Source organism: Sapajus apella, unplaced genomic scaffold (genome assembly GCF_009761245.1).
Source record: "Sapajus apella isolate SASKATOON/1434 unplaced genomic scaffold, GSC_monkey_1.0 scaffold5, whole genome shotgun sequence".
NCBI classification, from domain to species: Eukaryota; Metazoa; Chordata; class Mammalia; order Primates; family Cebidae; genus Sapajus; species Sapajus apella.
The window spans coordinates 28995419-29016457 of NW_022436945.1; the positions used below are offsets into that span (position 1 = coordinate 28995419).

Here is a 21039-nt window from a genome sequence, read left to right on the forward strand (position 1 = left end):
GACTTCATGATCCACCCACCTTGGCCTCCCAAAGTGCTGGGATTACAGGCGTGAGCCACCGTGCCCAGCCAGAGATGGGGTCTTTCTATGATGCCTAGGCTGGTCTAGAATTCCTGGCCTCAGGTGATCTTCCCACCTCCCCCTCCCCAATTGCTGAGATCATAGGTATGAGCCATCACAATTGGCCTTGGAATAATTTTAGGTTACGAGAAAGTTACAAAGATAATACAGAGATTCTCTTTTTTTTTTTTTTTTATCTCTGGGGAGACGGAGTTTCGCTCTTGTTACCCAGGCTGGAGTGCAATGGCGTGATCTCGGCTCACCGCAACCTCCGCCTCCCGGGTTCAGGCAATTCTCCTGCCCCAGCCTCCTGAGTCGCTGGGACTACAGGCACGCGCCACCATGCCCAGCTAATTTTTTGTATTTTTAGTAGAGACGGGGTTTCACCATGTTGACCAGGATGGTCTCGATCTCTTGACCTCGTGATCCACCCGCCTCGGCCTCCCACAGTGCTGGGATTACAGGCTTGAGCCACCGTGCCCGGCCAATAATACAGAGATTCTTGTATACTCTTTACTCAACTTCGACTAATGTTAACGTCATTCATAACCATATGGCTATGTCCAAATTCAGAAATTAGCATTGCTACAAAACCATTAACTAACAGAATTTATTTATTTATTTATTTTTGAGACAGAGTCTCGCTCTATCGCCAGGTTGGAGTGCAGTGGTGCGATCCCCGCTCACTGCAACTTCCATTTTCCGGTTTCAGGCAATTCTCCTGCCTCGGCCTCCGGAGTAGCTGGGACTACAGGCACGCACCACCACGCCCGGCTAATTTTTTGTACTTTTAGTAGAGATGAGGTTTTACCATGTTGGCCAGGATTGTCTCGATCTCTTGACCTCGTGATCCACCGGCCTCGGCCTCCCAAAGTGCTGGGATTACAGGTGTGAGCCACCGCGCCCGGCCCAGAATTTATTTATATTTCACTAGGTGTATCCTTTGGTTCTAGGATCCAACTCAGGATACCACATTGCATTTAGCATGGTGCTTTTTTTTTTTTTTTTTTTTTTTTTGGAATGGTCTGGCTCTGTTGCCCAGGCTGGAGTGCAGCAGTGGATCTCGGGTCACTGCAAACTCTGCCTCCTGGATTCAAGCAATTCTCCTGCCTTAGCCTCCTGAGTAGCTGGGATTACAGGTGCATGCCACCATGCCAGGCTGATTTTTTTGTATTTTTGGTAGAGACAGGCTTTCACCGTGTTGCCCAGGCTGGTCTCAAACTCTTGAGCTCGAGCGATCCGCCTGCCTGGGCCTCCCAAAGTGCTGGGATTACAGGCAGGAGCCACGGCCCTGGCCTGGACCCTTCTACCTGGTCCCCCTTTGAGTATTCCAAGTTTCTTTACATTCCAAGATTAGGATTGAATAGTGATAATGTAAAGTGCTCAAAAAGTTTTTGCGCTCTTCAAAATGGTTTTTTTTTTTTTTTTTTTTTTTTTTTTTTAAGTCTACTGGCACAAATACATATAGCATTGGGTGATTTACATTAAGCCAATAATTACTTGGACCATGACCTATGTATATGGTTGAGTACTCTTAGGACCACTAGGGGGCTCTGTTAGAAGGGTTTATATAATTTATGTCAGTCTACTTAGGGGAAATGTTTTGAGATGATGCTTTAGAATTCTGAACTCTTAAAACTTGGAAGAGATAATCCAATCCAGTTTTCTCATTTCGCAGACGAGGAAATCAAGGCTGGCAAGAGAGCTGGCACGGGAGTAAACTGGAATTTAAAATTCTCCTCTTGGTACCTGGGGCAGGAGTTTAAGAAATTCTCTTTTGCCTTATGCCTCACTGATTCACCTCCATTGGCTATTTCCGTGTTTGGTGCCACAATTATAATTACTTTTGCTAAGACCATGTGTTTGTGATATTTTTATAATAAGATATTTGATTGGTTGGCTAGGTGAAGGAAGTATATGAAGTATAAACTTCTAAAATAACACCTTTTTTACTTATTCTAAAATGTTCTAGTCAAAGTGTTTCTCAGTACAATATCATTATTACTATACACCTTAGAAACACTTTCTTTTTAAAAAATTATTATTATCTTTAGAGATGGAATTTCACCATGGGTCCCAGGCTGGTGTCCAACTCCTGGGCTCAAGTGATCTGCCCCCCTCGGCTGCCCAAAGTGCTGGGATTACAGGCGTGAGCCACCGTGCCCGACCAGAAACCACTTTCAAACAGACTTTCCACTTAAAATATTTTGCACTTTTTGTTTTGTTGTTTGAGACAGATCTGTCGCCCAGGCTGGAGTGCAGTGGCGCGATATCGCTCACTGCAACCTCTGCCCCGGGGGTTCAAGCGATTCTCCCGCCTCAGTCTGCAGAGTAGCTGGGATTGCAGGCCCCCGCCACCATGCCTGGCTGATTTTTGTATTTTTAGTAGAGATGGGGTTTTACCATGTTGGCTAGGCTTGGTCTCGAACTCCTGACCTCAAGTGATCCGCCGTGGCAGCCAAAACATTTTACTCTTACGTGTACTCATTTATTCATTCAATATTTATTGAGTGCCTACTAGCACCAGGCACCTTTGTAGGCCTAGGTTTACGGAAGTAAAGCTCCCCTCCCCCACTCCCAGTGCCCTGAAGGGCATTGTAATTGTTTCTATTACTCCAATTTTCACTTTAATATATATGAAATTTCACATGCTTTAGTTCGGAGATGGGCACAAGAATGAATGAGAGTGAGAGAGTCTCTTGGGGCCATCCTACACTCTAGCGATGGGCACAGGAGTGAGTGTGTGTGTGTGTGTGTGTGTGTGTGTGTGTGTCTTGGGCCCACCCCGCATTCTAGGGATGGGCACAGGAGAGAGAGAGGAGAGAGAGAGAGAGAGTGTGTGTGTGTGTGTGTGTGTATCAAGCTCTGTATTATCTAAACAGGTCAAAGATCAACATCTGGCTTCTAGATCCATCCTCAGGCCTCTCCACGCATACCTGTCTCAAATAAGGCGGATCTGATTCAACAATAACCAGCCTTAATTCAATAATCTGTGCTACCTGAGATGGTGGGAATAATCTTGGTACTATAAATGTTGCACAACAAAAACGACTGCAGCGGATTTTCTGGGGCTACATCAACTGAAAATGGGCCGGATCGAGTTCCAGGAGAGCGTTTTCCTGCACTAGACACGGCGTTCAGCCACCGGGTTCCGGGTCTAGCTGAGTCAGGAAGGCGCTCCAGCCGGCTGCGGCCTCGCGAACCCGTTCGGTTGCGCCCGAACCTTCGGTCAGAGGCCAGCGGCTGGCAACCCGGACCACAGCACCCGGGTTTAAACAGAAGCGAAGGCGCCGGGGAGGACCAGAGGGCCCGGCCAGTTGGAAGGCGCACCCTCCGGGCTCCAGACGCCGGCAGGGCGGAGCCAAGCGGCCGCAGCCCCAGACGAGACGCGCGCTCGTGGCTCGGGCGAATGGGGGCTACAACGGGAGCGGCTGCGCCGCCCGGCCGGGTCAGCGTCGTGCGCATGCGCGGACCCGGCGCCATTTTGGTGGCCGGGCGCGGAGGTGATTCCACACTGAGGAGAGCGCGGCGGCCGGGGTGGTAGTGGCAGTGTTCGTGTGCTCGGGTCTGAATCGCTGAGGGAGGAGGCGGTGGAGGAAGAGGTGGCGGCGGTGGCGGTGGTCGTAGCGGTGGCGGAGGAGGCGGGTACGAATCAGCTGCGGGCGGAGACATGGCCAACATCGCGGTGCAGCGAATCAAGCGGGAGTTCAAGGAGGTGCTGAAGAGCGAGGAGGTCAGAAATGAACTCCCGGACATCCCCCACCTCTGCCCCGGGCGGGAGGGTCCTCCCAGCTGTGACCCCGAGATCCCCGGTAGTCCCTGGGTGGCCCTCCTTGCGGCCGCCCTTCTGCCTATTGGGAAGCAGTAGTGCTCCCCTCCTCCTTCCGCCGCCTTCCCCTCCCCTCCCATAGCGCTAGGATGGACGGTCTCGCGGGCGGGGCGTCTGGGGTGGAACACAGTTTGGGGAACTGATGGACGGGGGGAACTCCTCGGCGGGTTGAAACCTCAGGAGAGAACCCGAGGCGGTGGCCACAGCTGGAAGTGTGGCTCTGGGGTGGGGAGGGAGCAGGCCGAGCCCGAGAAAACCCGGGAAGTGGGTTGGGGGAAGGGGAAAGGTGGTAACTGGATCCGAGGAGCCGGTGCTGCTCTAAGGCCCACTTTTGAGGATATTCTGGGTTATTGCCTATCAGGCCTTCACCGTCCTTTTCTTAGGAAAGGAACGGTGAGTCCTTAGGTATCGATTAAAAAGGAAGAACATTCAGAGTTAGTCCTTCTTAGTTGGGTGTTAGGAGTCAAGGGGAGAATAATAGAATACTGTCCTAGTTGGTGGCAGGGATAAGGGAATTTTCACCTGAGTTAGCAAGTTAATTCCAAATGAGATTGTTATCTCTTTTCCACTTAACCCGCAAATTCCTAGGCCTCGTCTTTATCGACATCTCAGTCTTTGAGTGGGCAAAGGCAAGGTTTTTGGTGTATTAAAGACATTTAAATATTTTTAGTTAGAAAAAAAATAATGGAATGTAAGAGTAGCTTATTTCAAAATATTGTTTACAAGTTACAGATCAGAGAGACTGTCCTAAGAGAGTACCTCTGTGACTCGTGTTGTGCCACGAAACTTCATTATGATGTCCCTCATAGTTAACTTGATTCTTACTTTTGAAAAGTAGACCTATTAAAAACGTGGGATTTCACCAGATTAATACATTGTTTTATCTTTTTATTGAGTAGATTTATCACGATGTAGCAGATTTTCAAAAAAATTGCCTCCCGTTGCTCTTAAATCCTGCAGAATTTAGATACATTAGTACGTTTACTTAAGATATTCACAATGCTCTAGTAATTTGACTCAGAATTACATAAGTATTAGTACAGTTTTTCATACCAAAAATCAACAAGAGTACCAGATTGTCTTCCCCACATGGATTAAACAAAAAGTAATATAGAAAATGGTTATTTTCAAGATTCACGTACCATTATTGAATATATCATTGCTTTTGTGTTTTTCTTTTACGGTTAATACTTCGGTAATGTCAATAATGATTTGTGAAATTCAGGATTCTAAGTATGTGATGAGTAGACATGGAGAAAAAATTGTTTAAAATTCAAAAATGACAAATAGACTTCTTGAAAGTATTAGTATGTAAGTCATGATCAGTTTTACAGAGCATGTGTATGAACTCTGACCTCTGTGTTTGTTCATATGCCAAAACTCTGAATGGAGGGATGACTTTGTATTTTGTGGTACAGTGCAGAAATAGAGTCATAAGTGTCTGTACTGATACAGTGAAACAGCAATTTTAACTCATTTAATATGAAAATGTATTCCAGGATATTTGACATATATACTTCTAATGGGAGACAGCAGCTAATATTGTTGCCAACAACCTAAAACATTTCTTGTTTAGTAAGGTTGTACAAGCTTGAAACCTGATAGACTTTTAATGCTTTATTTTCTATTACTTAAAAGTAGTAAGTTACTGCTCTAGTAATTAATATGGTCTCTTTGCTTTTTATGAGCTGGCTTTTCACCATGGTATTCTTAGTACTTAACTTGAAGATTACCAGAAATACTTGTATTGCTCTCTAGTAATACATATTGTTAGAATAACACTGCTCTTTATACATAAGGGATGATGAAGCCTTACTTCAAATAAGTGTCATAAGCGTTTCAGAAGAAGAAAACAGGAAAGGCAAACAGTTTTTTTGTTTGTTTGTTTTTTAGAACAGTACCTATATAAATATGGAAAGAAACTTCTTCCAGGAAAATAAGTTGCAAAGAACATTTAGGAAAAGAGCACATCATTTAATCTTGGAATAAATGTAACCAATAAATAGCTTATTTTCACCATTTTTTTTTTTTTGATATTTTAGTGTCCCAGATCTGTAAGTAGATTGTTATTTTCAACTCATTGAAGGACTTGTAGTATAGTCCATATGTTTCCTTTTTAAGTGTGTAAATCCAGTCTTTTGAATGGCTGATCAAATAACTATTTCATCATGTCACTTTTATAAAATCCGCACTTTACCAAAGTTTATTTCATATGCTTGTGTGCTTGTGTTTACTAAGAACACTGGTTGATTTAAGGACTTTTTGGGGTAGCCTTTTAAGTGCTTTTGTAAAGATAGCTGATGCTTGTTGGATTCTGGTGGCCATTCTTAGAGCGTGTTAATTAAATTACAGCCAACAAGATAAATGTGAAAAGCAAGGTGCAGAATAGTGTGGAAGAGGCCACCATTTGTTTCAAACAGAGGGAAATATGTGTATTTGCCTGTGTAGGTAAAAGGTTTCGTGAGAAGTTGGTAAAATTGATTGCTTTCTGGTAGGGGAATTGGGTCTCTGGAGCATGGGGTATAGATATTTTTTGAATTTTATGTCATACGAATGTGATTTATTCAAATAAAGGCACCATTTGGCCTCTTTCCCTTAAGACAGTGTTTGGAAATTTGTCAGATGTTTCTTTTTAATTTATTAATATTTATTTTCTTTGTTTTAGATGTTTATTTTTAAATATGAGTATGAATTTTAAGTAGTTTTAAATAATATTCCAGAGTTGTTAGGTATGGAATATTGATATAAAGTACATTTTACAATTATTTTATGAGTTGGATTACATAAGTAAATTGTTGATTATGAGGATATAAACCCTCTGAAGAGGCACATCTAAAAAAAAATAATTATTCATAGGTTGTATAATTTACTATTAATGCTGCTGTTAGTAACTAGCTGCCATTTGTAGAATGTCTAGTTGTTCTTAGTATCATTTGTTTATACATTATTGCTAATTCTCAAGAACAGTTCTTTAGAGTTCCTATTTCCTAGATGAGAAAATAGAGATTCAGGCAAGTTAAATTATTTGTCTGCAAACATGGAACTTGGGATTTGAATCTAGGTCTGCTTGTGTTCATATTATACCATGCTGTCATGACTTTCCAAGGGTAGGCATGCTTTTATTTATTTTAAAAAATCAAGCCTAGTTTGTATTACTGGTTAAAGGATTTAAACACAGTTTAATCTCATTGAAATAGTGTTCCCTTCTTTTTTTTTTTTAAAGAAGGAATCTCACTCTCTCGCTCAGGCTGGAGTGCAATGGCGGGATCTCAGTTGACTGCAACCTCTGCCTCTTAGGTTCCAGTGATTTTTCTGCCTCAGCCTCTCCAGGAGCTGGGATTACAGCTGCCTGCCACCATGCCTGGCTAATTTTTGCATTTTTGGTAGAGACGGGGTTTCACCATGTTGGGCAGGCTGGCCTCAAATTCTAACCTTAAGTGATCTGCCCGCCTCACTCAGCCTCCCAAAGTGCTAGGATTATAGGCATGAGCTACCACATCCAGCCAGATTTACTTGAATTTCAACATGTAAAATATTTTAAAACTTGAAACTAATGAAATAAAACATCCTTAAATCAGTGCATTTACTCTTGCTTGGTCTTATGCTATATATGTTATGGCACTTGTTGGTTTTTCATGTTGTAATTGCACTTTGGTATTATTTTCTAGTATTCTCATAGAGAATGTTTAAATCTGTTGCATAAACAAATTGGTTTCATGAAAATTACTATAGTGCATTAAGTTTTCTGTTATCATTTAAATAGATTTTTGTATCTATTTTCCTTTAAAAAAATTTTTTTTTTGAGACAGAGGCTTGCGCTGTCACCAGGCACCAGGCTGGAATGCAGTGGTATGATCTTGGCTCACTGCAATCTCCGCCTCCTGGGTTCAAGCAGTTCTCCTGCTTCAGCCTCCTGAGTAGGTGGGACTACAGGCACACGCCACCGTGCCCAGCTAATTTTTGTATTTTTAGTAGAGACGAGGTTTCACCATCTTGGCCAGGATGGTCTCGATCTCTTGACCTCGTGATCTGCTCACCTTGGCATCCCAAAATGTTGGGATTACAGGCGTGAGCCACCGCGCCTGGCCTTCCTTTAAAATTTTAACATATTTGATGTAGCTTGATCTAGATTATTCTATACCAGAAGTAGTTGCAAATTTCTAAAAGTAAACCTTTTGATTTCTGTAGACCATGGGTTTCTTAACCTTGACAGTATTGACATTTTGGGCAGATAGCTCTTTGTTGAGTGGCTCTCCTGTGCATTGTGGGATGTTTAACAACATCCCTGACCTCTACCAGTATATGCAGTTAGCACTGCATATCCCCTGTCCCACCTCCCCAGTATTTCTTCTTGCTGGATGCATCAACTAAAAATGTCTTCAGACTGCTATGTGCTGAGAACCATGTAGACAAAACTTTTTTTTTTTTGAGACAGTCTCTTGCTCAGTCACCCAGGCTAGAGTGCAGTGGCATGATCTCAGCTCACTGCATCCTCCACCTCCCGAGCTCAAGCTATTCTCCTGCCTCAGCCTTCGAGTAGCTGGGATTACAGGCGCCCACCACCATTCCCGGGTAATTTTTGTATCTTTAGTAGAGATGGGGTTTCATCATGTTGAGTGGGCTGGTCTGACAAAACTCTTTAAAAAGAGTATTTATGGGCCAGGTGTGGTGACTTATGCCTTTATTCCAGCATTTTAGGAGGCTGAGGCTCGACTGAGGCCAGGAGTTTAAGACCAGCCTGGGCAACATAGGGAGACTTTGTTACTACTAAAATTTTTTAAAAAATCAGCCAGGCATGGTAGTGTGTGCCTGTAGTTCCAGCTACTCGGGAGGTCAAGGCTGCAGTGAATTGTGATCATGTGACCGCACTCCAGCCTGGGCGACAGCAAGACCTTGTCTCAAAAATGAAAAAAGAAGATGATTCCTGGCCGAGGTTGCAGTGAGCTGAGATTGTGCCAATGCACTCCAGCCTGGTGACAGAGCGAAACTTCATCTCAAAAGAAAAAAAAAGAACACTTTGAGACTTAACTGTATCAGATGTGTAAGATAATTTAAAGAATAAATGGACATGAACCATAAAGGCACAAAAAATACATACTGACTTTGAATGTTTTAAGACTTTGTTTCCCCTTTTTAATGTTTTTCTTTTAAAATTTCTCCCTTTTGATTTAAATAAAAAGGTAAAATTATCTACTAGAAATGAATGTAACCAGAATTTGAACAGTTGTTTAAGACTAGAGGCAGGTATGGTGGCTCACATCTGTAATCCCAGCACTTTGGGAGGCTGAGGCAGGAGAGAATCATTTGAGTCTGGGAGGTTGAGGCTGCAGTGAGCAGTGACTGCCACAGCACTCCAACCTGGGTGACAGAGCAACACACTGTCTCCAAATAAACAGTAGAAAAATGGCTTTTAAAGTTTTTATTTATTTTTTTTTTATTTTTTCAAGTGTTTTTAAAAGTTATGTAAGTTACAGTTTTATGTAATATTTAGTGTTTCTTATGGGTTCTGGAATAGGTTGAGCAAGGAAAACCTATAGATTGGATTAAAAAAATATCAAAGTCTGTGCAGGTAATACTATTTGGGGTGAATTCCTTGTATATACTGTTATAAAGACTTTGAGCTCTGTCCATTGGGCATAGGTTTAGACACATCTGGGCTCCCCTATCTTCTTTCCTTTTTGTGTATTTTTGAGACAGAGTCTCACTGATACCAAAGCTAGAATGCTGTGGCATGATCACAGCTCCCTGTATCCTCAAATTCCCCAGGCTTACGTGATCCTCCCAAGTAGCTGTGACTAAAGGCGTCTGCCATCATGTCCAACTAATTTTTGTATTTTTTGTACAGATGGGTTTTCACCATGTTGCCCAGGCTGGTCTGAACTTCTGGGTGCAAGTGATTCTCCCACCTTGGCCTCCTAAAGTGCGGGGATTACAGATGTGTGAGCCACCATGCTTGGCCTGTCACCACTTCACTTTTTTTTTTTTTTTTTTTTTTTGAGACGAGTATTGTTCTTGTCGCCCAGGCTGGAGTGCAATGGTGCGATATCGGCTCACTGCAGCCTTCGCCTCCTGGGTTCAAGCGATTCTCTTGCCTCAGCCTCCTGAGTAGCTGGGATTACAGGCACCCGACACCACACCCGGCTAATTTTTTTGAAAAAAAAATTTTTTTTTTTTAAGTAGAGACAGGGTTTCACCATTTTGGTCAGGCTGGTCTTGAACTCCTGACCTCAGGTAATCCACCTCCTTCGGCCTCCCAAAGTGCTGGGATTACAGGAGTGAGCCACTGCACCTGGCCTTCTACCACCCCTTCTTAAAGACTATACACTCTGTCATTCAGACTGGAGTGCTGTGGCATGATCTCAGCTCACCACAGCCTCTGCCTCCCAGGTTCAAGCAACGCTCATGCCTCAGCCTCCTGGGTAGCTGGGATTACAGGCTACCCCACCATGCCCAGCTAATTTTTTGTATTGTTAGTAGAGACAGGATTTTACCATGTTGGCCAGGCTGGTCTCAAACCCCTGACCTCAACTGATTCGCCCACCTCGGCCTCCCAAAGTGCTGGGATTACAGGTGTGAGCCACCATGCCCAGCTAAGACTATATATTCTTATTTTTTTCCCAGTGAATACATTATTGACAGTTATTGAAAATACTGACCACAGCCCCCAAAAGGCTTAACTGGTTGGAAAGATAGGGCAGACAAAGGATAGATAAAAATAGTAGGTACAAAGAGTAAATGCTGTGGGATGCTGAGGGTATTTGTATGAGGGAGATTGTTTTTTGTTGTTGTTTTGTTTTTGAAATGGAGTCTCTGCTCTGTCGCCCAGCCTGGAGGGCAATGGCTTGATCTTGGCTGACTGCAACCTCTGCCTCCCAGGTTCAAGTAATTCTCCTGGCTCGGCCTCTAAAATGGCCTGGATGCCGAGATGACAGGCATGTGCCACCATGCCTGGCTAATTTTTGTATTGTAGAGACAGTGTTTCACCATGTTGGCCAGGCTGGTCTCAAACTCCTGACCTCAGATGATCTGCCTACTTCGGCTTCCCAAAGTGCTGGGCTTACAGTCATGAGCCACTGAGCCTGGGCTTTTTTATTTTTTTGAGATGGAATCTTGCTCTGTTGACCAAGCTGGAATGCAGTAGTGTGATCTCAGCTCACTGTAGCCTCCGCCTCCCAGGTCAGGTGGTTCTCCTGTCTCAGGCTCCCTAGTAGCTGATATTACAGGTAGACCCCACCATACCTAGCTAATTTTTTGTGTTGTTAGTAGAGACAGGATTTTACCGTGTTGACCAAGCTGGTCTCGAACTCCTGACCTCAAGTAATCCGCCCACCTTGGCCTCCTGAAGTGCTGGGATTACAACTGTAAACCACCGTGCCCGGCCAAGACTATATACTCTTATTTCCCAGTGAGTATATTAGTGACAGTTATTGAACATGCTGACTACAGCCCCAAAAGGCTTAATTGGTTGGAGAGATAGGGCAGGCAAAGGATGGATAAAAATGGTAGAGGCAAAGAGTAAATGCCATGGGATTCTGAGGATATTTGTATGAGGGAGGTTCTTCTTTGTTTTTGTTTTGTTTTGTTTTGTTTTTTTGAGATGGAGTCTTGCTCTTTCGCCCACGCTGGAGTGCAGTGGGACGATCTCGGCTCACTGCAACCTCCACCTCCTGGGTTCAAGCGATTCTCCTGCTTCAACTTCCTCTAAGTAGCTGGGATTACAGGTGTGCGCCACCATGCCCGGCTAATTTTTGTATTTTTAGTAGAAATGGGGTTTCACCATGTTGGTCAGGTTGGTCTTGAACTCCTGACCTTGTGATCCACCCGACTCAACCTCCCAAAGTGCTGGCATTCCATGCATGAGCCACCGTGCCTGGCTGTTTTGTTTTGTTTTTAGTCGGAGTCTCTATCGCCCAGCCTGGAGTGCAGTGGCGCGCACTCTGCTCACTGCAACCTCTGCTTCCCAGGTTCAAGCGATTCTCACGCCTTAGGCTCCTGAATGGCTGGAATTACAGGCACGTGCCACCACACCTGGCTAATTTTTGTATTTTTAGTAGAGACAGGATTTCACCATGTTGGCCAGCAGGCCTCAAACTCCTGACCTCAGGTGATCTGCCTGTCTTGGCCTCTCAAAGTGCTGGGCTTACAGGTGTGAGCCACCCGCCTGAACTTTACATACTCATTTATTTATTTTGAGATGAAATCTTGCTCTCTCATCCAGGCTGGAATGCAGTGGCGTGATCTCGGCTCACTGCAGTCTCCTTCTCCCAGGTCAAGCAGTTCTCCTGCCTCAGCCTCCCAAGTAGCTGGGATTATAGGCATGTGCCACCACACCCAGTTAATTTTCCTATTTTTGGTAGAGATGTGGTTTCTAGCCAGGCTGGTCTCCAACTCCTGACCTCAGGTGATCTGCCCACCTTGGCCTCCCAAAGTGCTGGGGTTACAGGCGTGAGCCGTTGTGACTGGCCTGTGTGACTGTATGAGTTAGGTTCTTGAGCTTGGTAGTTTTTTTGTGGTTTGTTTTTGTTTTTTGTTTTTGAGATGGGGTCTTACTTTGCTGCCCAGGGGCGTAATCATAGCTCACTGCAGCCTTGAACTCCTGGGATCTAGCAAGCCATCCACCTCAGCCTCTGGAGTAGCTGGGACTACAGGTGTGTGCCACCACAGCCAGCTAACTTTTATTTTTTGTTGAGATGGGGGTCTCACTATGTTGCCCAGGCTAGTCTTGAACTCCTGGCCTCATGCAGTCCTCCTGCCTCAGCCTCCCAAAGTGCTAGGATTACAGGCATTAGCCATCTTGCCCAGCCTTCTTGAGCTGAGTTCTAGAGGAAAGTTAAGACACTTCAAATTTCAGGAGATAGTTCCAAAGGAATTTGGTAATGTTGCAATTTTTTTTTTTTTTTTTTGAGACAGAGTCTCACTCTGTTGCCCAAGCAGGAGGGCAGTGGCGCAATCTTGGTTCACTGCAGCCTCCACCTCCCGGGTTGAAGCGATTCTTCTGCCTCACCCTCCTGAGTAGCTGGGATTACAGGCACGTGCCACAATGCCTGTATTTTTGTATTTTTAGTAGAGATGGGGTTTCACAATATTGGTTGGGCTGATCTGGAATTCCTGATCTCGTAATATGCATTCCTTGGCCTCCCAAAGTGCTGGGATTACAAGCATGAGCCACCATGCCCGGCCTATAGAGTTTTTTTTTTTTTTTTTTTTTTTTTTTTTTGAGGTGGAGTTTTGCTCTTGTTGCCCAGACTGGAGTGCGATGGTGAGATCTTGGCCCACCGCAACCTCTACCTCCAATTCTCCTGCCTCAGCCCCCTGAGTAGCTGGGATTACAGGTGCAGGTCACCACACTCGCTGCCTAATTTTGTATTTTTAGTAGAGATGGAATTTCTCCATGTTGGTCAGGCTGGTCTTGAACTCTTGACCTCAGGTGATTCACCCACCTCAGCCTCCCAAAGTGCTGAGATTACAGGTGTGGGCCACCGTGTCTGGCCGAGATTCTTAAGTAAATGAGTTTTTCTATAGGCACATGAATTGGAACTATAGAACAAAGAGATTATTGATAAAATTACTCAAGAAACACATTTACATATTTAGAACAGAAAGGTCCCGCACAGCTCTTATATACTCAAACATAGTTGTAGAGTTCGATCATGTTTTTAACTTTCTTCTTGGTTGCATTTTTGGGGAGAATACCCTTTTTCATATCAGAGTAAAACGTGTACATAATAAAGTGTGACTGGCACCCAAATCAAGAAACAGACCCTTCCCAGCACCACAGGAATCCCCCTTCCTTTCTAGTTACTTTTCTGACTTCTAATAACACAGATTAGTTTTGAGTATGTTTGAGTAAAAGAATAGATGTAAGAGTGTATATTGTGTGGATATTTTAAGTTTGAAGGTTTTTCAAAGGTAATTTTCTAAACCTTTGTTAAGAAAAATATAACATCTGCTGGGTGTGGTGGCGTGTGCCTGTAGTCCCAGCTATTTGGGAGGCTGAGGCTGGAGGATCTCTTGAATCCAGGAGTTCTGGGTTGTAGTGCGCTATGCCAGTCGGGTGTCCGCACTAAGTTCGCCATCAATACGGTGACCTCCTGGGAGCGGGGGACCACCAGGTTGCCTAAGGAGGGGTGAACCGGCCCAGGTCAGAAACGGAGCAGGTCAAAACTCCTCTGCTGATAAGTGGTGGGATCGTGCCTATGAATAGCCACTGCACTCCAGCCTGGGCAACATAGTGAGACCCCGTCTCTTATTTAAAAAAAAAAAAAAATTATATATATATATATATATATAAAACATCTTAGATAAAGTGCTAAAACATATTGAATTTCAGAGCTGAAAGAGACCTAGGCCAAACTCCTCATCTATAAAACCAAGAAACTGAGGCCCAAGGAGGTTGATTGTTGCTCAGAGAAACAGAGCTGGTTAATGGTGAACCAGGGTTTTTGCATACCAGTTTAGCCATAATAAGTAGTTGGTTTGTGGGAATATCCGTTTCATAAATGATAATATAAAAGCTGACTATTAATACAACTTTACAGAAGGGGTAACAATGCAATATTATTTCAGTGTATCTTTTTTTTCCTCTTAGTGTGAGAACTTAAACTTGCCAGGAGGTAGAGAGATTTAACTCCTGAAGCATAATTTAGTGAAGTTAGCTTAGTAATTAAGAGCGTGGGCTTTAGAATTAGCTTGGCTTTGAGTCCTGGCTTTTCTTCTTAAAACCTGAAGTACTAGCTCTGTATCTCGATTTTTTTTTTTTAATCTGTAAAAATGTGGGAAGATTAGGAGAGTCTTTACAGTGCTTAGAACAATGCTTGGGGCATAATTAAACATTCAGTAACCCGATAGCTGTTAGATGTCAGAATTAGCTATGTTTTCATATTCTGTTCTGCTTATTGTTCTTGGATTATAAAGGTATTGTTCAATGGTTTAGTGATTGCTGGTTGTAAATATGCCTCAAGAAAAGCTCAAAATGAGGGCTATGGTACTTCTGATAGTGTTTCTTTGTCATCTGTGTGCCAATTATCCATGGGGCTGGTGGCCAAGTAGTTCACCCTTATCTGCAGTTTCATTTTCTGCAGTTTCAGTTACTCTCTGTCAACCATCATCCAAAAATAAGTGAGTATAGTACAATAAGGTATTTTTAGAGATCACATTCACATAACTTTTATTATACTGTATTGTTACAATTATTGTTGATGTCTTACTGTGTTGAATTTATAAATTAAACTAACATAGGTATGTACATATGGGAAAAAACATAGAGTTTGGTACTATCTGTGGTTTCAAGCATGCTCTAGGGATCTTGGAATGTATCCTCTTTGGATAAGAGGGGATATATTAATACAAAGGAATATATGTGGGCTCTGTGTTCCAGATGTTATTTAATCTTTCTTTAGAAGACAGTTATAAATTGGAGAAAAGTTTGTGTTAAAATGTTACCTTCCTGAATGAAAAAGTTCATTTGGGAAACTCTCAAATAATATAGAGATAATGGGATTATTTTGGATTTCTTGACATGGCTCTGGTTTGCTGAAACTAGACCAAAGAATCGAGATTCTGGTCCTATGGTATGTAATCCTGGATCCCTTTGCAAATCCCTTCTTCAGTGGGCTTTGGAAGCTATAAAATAGCTAGTCTCATTCATCTGCCATCCATGTTATTATCTTATGTAAATCTGAAAGGGTGGGAGAACTGTATTTCATTGAAAGTGCTTTTTAAAATTTAAAAAAATTTTTTTAAGGCTGGTCAAGTGAAGCAGTGGAAATGGAGAGGGAAAAAATCTGTAATTGATTATAATCAATTAATTGTAAACACCACTGCAAAACCCTTTTTTCCTTTCTTCTCCCTTTAGTTATTTGCGTTTACTGCAAATTTAGAGTAACTGTTGAATGTCTGACATTTTATTGATTGATTGACAGACAGACACAAGGTCTTGCTCTGTTGCTCAGGCTGGAGTGCAGTGGCAACAGAACAAGACCTTACAGCTCACTGTAACCTCAAACTCCTGAGCTCAAGTGATCTTCCTGCCTTAGCCTTCCTGGTGGCCACCACACCTGGCTAAATTTTCTTTTTTAAATTTTTTGTGGAGTTGGAGGTTTCACTGTGTTGCCCAAGCTCGTGTCAGACTCCTAGACTCAAGCAGTCCTCCTGCCTCAGCCTCCAAAGTCCTGGGATTACAGGCATGAGCTGCTGCACCCTCCCTTTCTGACATTTTTTTTTTAATATGACAGCTTTATGAGATTGATATTATTCTTGTTTCACAGATCCAAAAGTTGCAGCTGTGAAGAAATTAAGTAACTTTGTGTCAATAAATTTGTGGTGGAACAGAGATTTGCAATCAGGTCTCTGCCTCTAAAATATTGGTGGTTATGGTGGAAAGAGTTACACTCTCATATCTGCTGCTTGCTCCCTACATTTTTGAAAATTTTTTTAAAACTATGAAATACTTTATACTTAGAAGCTTTAAAAGTAATACATGAACATCTTTATATCTGTAGTCCATATTTAACAAATTATAATCTTCTCATACTGTATTTGGGCTAAACTGCCTCCACCCAAATAAAGTAAAACATAGAGGAAAAGCTCACTGGATAACTTTTTTCTTATTCCATTTTTTTTTCTTTCTTTCTAGGAGTATCTGCTATGTGAAGTTAGTGTATATCTTTCCCCTTCATATTTTGTTTTTACTGTTAAAAATAGTATCTCTTGAATTTAAAAATAAAATACTTTTTGCTTTTTTTTTTTTTTTTTTTTTTTTTTGAGACGGAGTTTCGCTCTTGTTGCCCAGACTGGAGTGCAATGGCACGATCTCGCCTCACCGCAACCTCCGCCTCCTGGGTTCAGGCAATTCTCCTGCCTCAGCCTCCCGAGTAGCTGGGACTACAGGCACGCGCCACCATGCCCAGCTAATGTTTTGTATTTTTAGTAGAGACGGGGTTTCACCATGTTGACCAGGATGGTCTCGATCCCTTGACCTCGTGATCCACCCGCCTTGGCCTCCCAAAGTGCTGGGAGTACAGGCTTGAGCCACTGCGCCCAGCACTTTTTGTTTTTTTAAAAAACAGTTTTCATAGGCAATTGTAATGTACATCTCTTTTGGAACCTTTTTCTCAGCTTTTTTTTTTTTTGAGACAGAGTTTCACTCATGTTACCCAGGCTGGAGTGCAATGGCGTGATCTCGGCTCATGGCAACCTCCGCCTCCTGGGTTCAGGCAATTCTCCTGCCTCAGCCTCCTGAGTAGCTGGGATTACAGGCACGCACCACCATGCCCAGCTAATTTTTTGTATTTTTTAGTAGAGATGGGGTTTCACCATGTTGACCAGGATGGTCTCGATCTCTTGACCTCGTGATCCACCCGCCTCGGCTTCCCAAAGTGCTGGAATTATAGGCTTGAGCCACCGCGCCCGGCCATTCTCAGCATTTTTTAAAGATGTATCTGTGATACTGTATTTTGTGCTAGTTCCCTAATATAAACTATATTGTATTCCATGTCAGTTTTTAAAGTTTATTTTCCTATTGATGGCATTTAATTCCAACTTTTAGGTAAAAGGATATACTGAACATTTTTGTAATTTTGGGGGGACATATAAGAGTTTTTGTAGAAAGTAGAATTGGAAGATCTGAGCATATTTTCAGCTTCTGCCTGACTGGATATTGCTTCATTGTTCTCCAGATGATTGTATCAATTTACATTCACACTATCAGTTTATAAGAGTTCTAGGCTGGGCGTGGTGGCTCACGCCTGTAGTCTCAGCACTTTGGGAGGTCGAGGCAGGCGGATCATGAGGTCAGGAGTTTGAGAACAGCCTGGCCAACATGGCGAAACCTTGTCTCTTCTAAAAATACAAAAGTTAGCTAGGCCAGCGCAGGTGACTCACGCCTGTAATCCCAGCACTCTGGAGGCTGAGGCAGGTGGATCACCTGAGGTGAAAAGTTTGAAACCAGCCTGACCAACATAGTGAAACCCCATCTCTACTAAAAATACAAAACTCAGCTGTGTGTGGTGGTGGGTGCCTATACTCCCAGCTGCTCGGAAGGCTGAGGCAGCAGAATCAATTGAACTCAGAAAGCAGAGATTGCAGTAAGCCAGGATCACGCCACTGCACTCCAACCTGGGTGACAGAGTGAGACTCAGTCTCAAAAGAAAGGGGGTTCTAGTAACTATATCTCTTTTTTTCTTCTTTTGTCTCCTGAGATAGTCTTACAAAAGATAGTGACTACTTTTTTTTTTCCTTGAGCCAGAGTTTCGCTTTGTTGCCCAGGCTAGTCTTTTCCTACTTTGATATTAATTAAGAAATTCTCAGACCTAGGTCACTGGTTGGCCTGTCCTCCAGCTCTGGAGGCTCTGTGCTGGAGGACCTATTAAAAAAAAAAAAAAAGATATTCTTCTATATTTTGTTCTTAAAAGTTAATTCATTTTCTTAACTTCTGTACTTAAGTTTGTCTCTTTACCATATAATATTGAAACTGCTCCTTCAGGCAGTACCTTCCCAGTTAGTTCTCGTGATCATCCGTTTTGTACATGTTCCTTCAACATTTCCATTTCCATCTTAGAACTCTCCTCCTTTGATTGCTCTGATACCGCTCCTTTCTGATTTTTCTTCAACCTCTGTTACTATCCTTTATAAAATATTGTCATTGGTTTACTGTTCATCCTCCACTTGTCTCTGGAATGTTTGTTTTTCTCTTTTTTATTCCTTTCGTTAATACCGTAGGTCAGGTTTTTATATCTTAGAGGGACTATTTATTTATTTATTTGAAACAGGATATTACTCTGTCACCCAGGCTGGAGTGCAGTGGTGTGATCACAGCTCACCACAGCCTCAACCTGCCGAGTTTAAGTGATCCTCACCTCAGCCTCCCAAGTAGCTGGATAGGCGTGTACTACCATGCCTTGCTGATTTTTTTTTTTTTTTTTTTTTTTACTTTTTGTAGGGATAGGTTTTTGCCATGTTGCCCAGGCTGGTCTCAAACTGCTAGGCTCAAGTGATCCATGCTCCTTAGCCACCCAGAGTGCTGGGATTACAGGCGTGAACCACTGCACCCAGTCCAGATGGACTATGTGTATTAAATGTTTCCTGGTTGCTTTCAGTGGCTTAAGCCTGTAATCCCAGCATTTTGGGCGGCTGAGGCAGGAGGATTGCTTGAGCCCAGGAGTTAGAGACCAGTCTGGGCAACATAGTGAGATCTTGTTTCTACAGAAAACTTGCAAAATTAGGCCAGGTGCATTGGCCCATGCCTGTACTCTTAGCATTTTGGGAGGCTGAGATGGGTGGATTGCCTGATCTCAGGAGTTCGAGACCAGTCTAGGCAACATGGTGAAACTTCGTCTGTACTAAAATACAAAAAATTAGCCGGGTGTGGAGGTGTGTACCTATAATCCCAGCTACTTGGGCTGAGGCAGGAGAATCACTTGAACCCAGGAGGTGGAGGTTGCAGTGAGCTGAGATCATGCCACTGCACTCCAGCCTAGGCAACAGAGCAAAACTCAGTCTCAAAAAAAAAAAAAAAAAAATTACCCTGGGGTAGTGGTGCGGTAGTCCTGACTACTCTGGATGGTGAGGTGGGAGGATCCCTTAAGCCTGGGAGATCAAGGCTGCAGTGAACCTTGACTTTGCCTCTGCACTTCAGAGTAAGACCCTGTCTTTAAATAAAATAGAATAAAAGTTTACTTATTTACACTTATTTTTCTGCCTTCAGGCTCTCCCAGCCTCTCTATTCAACCCTAATGGTGCCATGCCACTGGATTTAATTTTTAAAATATGATCTTATGTCATTCTCTGTTAGGTTCTCTACTGCCTGTTGAATAAAGTCAAAACTTTTATACTATTGTTCTGACCTGCCTTTCCCGACCTGTTTTCTGTCAAGTCACAGATACACACTTGCATTCCTACACATACCTCAGATTTTCACTCTCTCTCAAACCTTCAGCAATACAATATTGCTTGCTTTGTCATTCCATCTGGCTGGAATAAGCCCTTACCTTTTTTTTTTTTTTGCCTTCCAAAACCTACTTACCCTAAAATACCACCCCAATAAGACTTTTTTAAAGCCAAAGTTTCCTTCTGTTTTTCGTTGTCAGTCAGACTTCATGAGAGCAGTTATCTTATTATTGATCATTGTACATATGTCTTTCAACTCCTGATTAACCTCCTTGAGGACTCATATTCATTGTTTTCTCTTTAGCATTTTGTAGGGTGCCTAGAATGTAGAAGGCTTAGTAATTTAAGTATATCAAAAAAGTCTTTGATAGGTATCTAATTTTGAGGAGCTGCTGCTGAAAGTGCTCTTAGCATAGGTTTAGGGTAGGCCTCTGTTACTTTTAGCAAATGTGTGATGATGGATTTTTCTAGTGATTAGAAATGTAGGCCTGTGTACTGTTTTTCTCTCAATTAACTATGGGTGCTTTTCTTTTAGGCTTCTTTGTTTTAAATGAACCATCTTATTTGGTCTTGTCATACCCAATTACGGGTTGACTGATGCTATTGCTTTTCAGTGGGCTGATAATAAAACATTTTCTGCTTTTTCTTTCTTTTTTTTTTTTGAGACAGAATTTTACTCTGTCTCCCAGACTGGAGTGCAGTGATACGATCTTGGCTCCCTATAACCTCTGCCTCCCAGGTTCAAGCAGTTCTACTGCCTCAGCCTCCCAAGTAGCTGGAACTACAAGGCATGTGCCATCACATGCAGCTAATTTTTTTATTTTTAGAAGAGACGTCTTGGCCAGGCTGGTCTGGAACTCCTGGACTCAGGTGATTGAGCCTGGACTTTCTGCTTTTTCTTAAATCACTGTAGTGACTTAGATTTTATAGACTATAGCACAGTTTTTGCGTCTTGTCTATTAGACATTCAGTTATTTCCAATTTCTTGATGGTATACATGTGCAAGAATTTTGGGTCTGTATATCTGAAAGTGATACATACTGAGTGGTCATTGAGTGTTGGATGAAATTTTAGGTGTCTATTTTGTTAGGTGCTTTCTTTCCATCTGCCCATAGGAACTGTGAATGTGAGTCATTGAGAGCAGAGTACTTTCTTGGTTTTTTTGTTTGTTTGTTTTTGTTTTTGAGATAGAGTTTAGCTCTGTCACCTGGGCTGGAGTGCAGTGGCATGATCTCAGCTCACTGCAATCTCTGCCTCCCAGATTC

At 42.8% G+C, this 21039-nt stretch overlaps 1 protein-coding gene across 3 annotated transcripts in view; it reads left to right on the forward strand.

Moving 5' to 3' along the window:
• Positions 1-3448: 3448 nt before the first annotated feature.
• UBE2K (ubiquitin conjugating enzyme E2 K) overlaps positions 3449-21039 on the forward strand; it is a 72447-nt gene continuing 54856 nt past the window's right edge. For 2 of the 3 annotated variants that reach the window (XM_032273985.1, XM_032273986.1), the window contains exon 1: positions 3449-3793. In XM_032273985.1, the coding sequence (XP_032129876.1) occupies positions 3731-3793 (63 nt within the window). In that variant the 5' untranslated portion in view covers positions 3449-3730. The remainder of the gene's footprint in view (positions 3794-21039) is intronic. The other variant, XM_032273987.1, reaches the window with a different exon arrangement.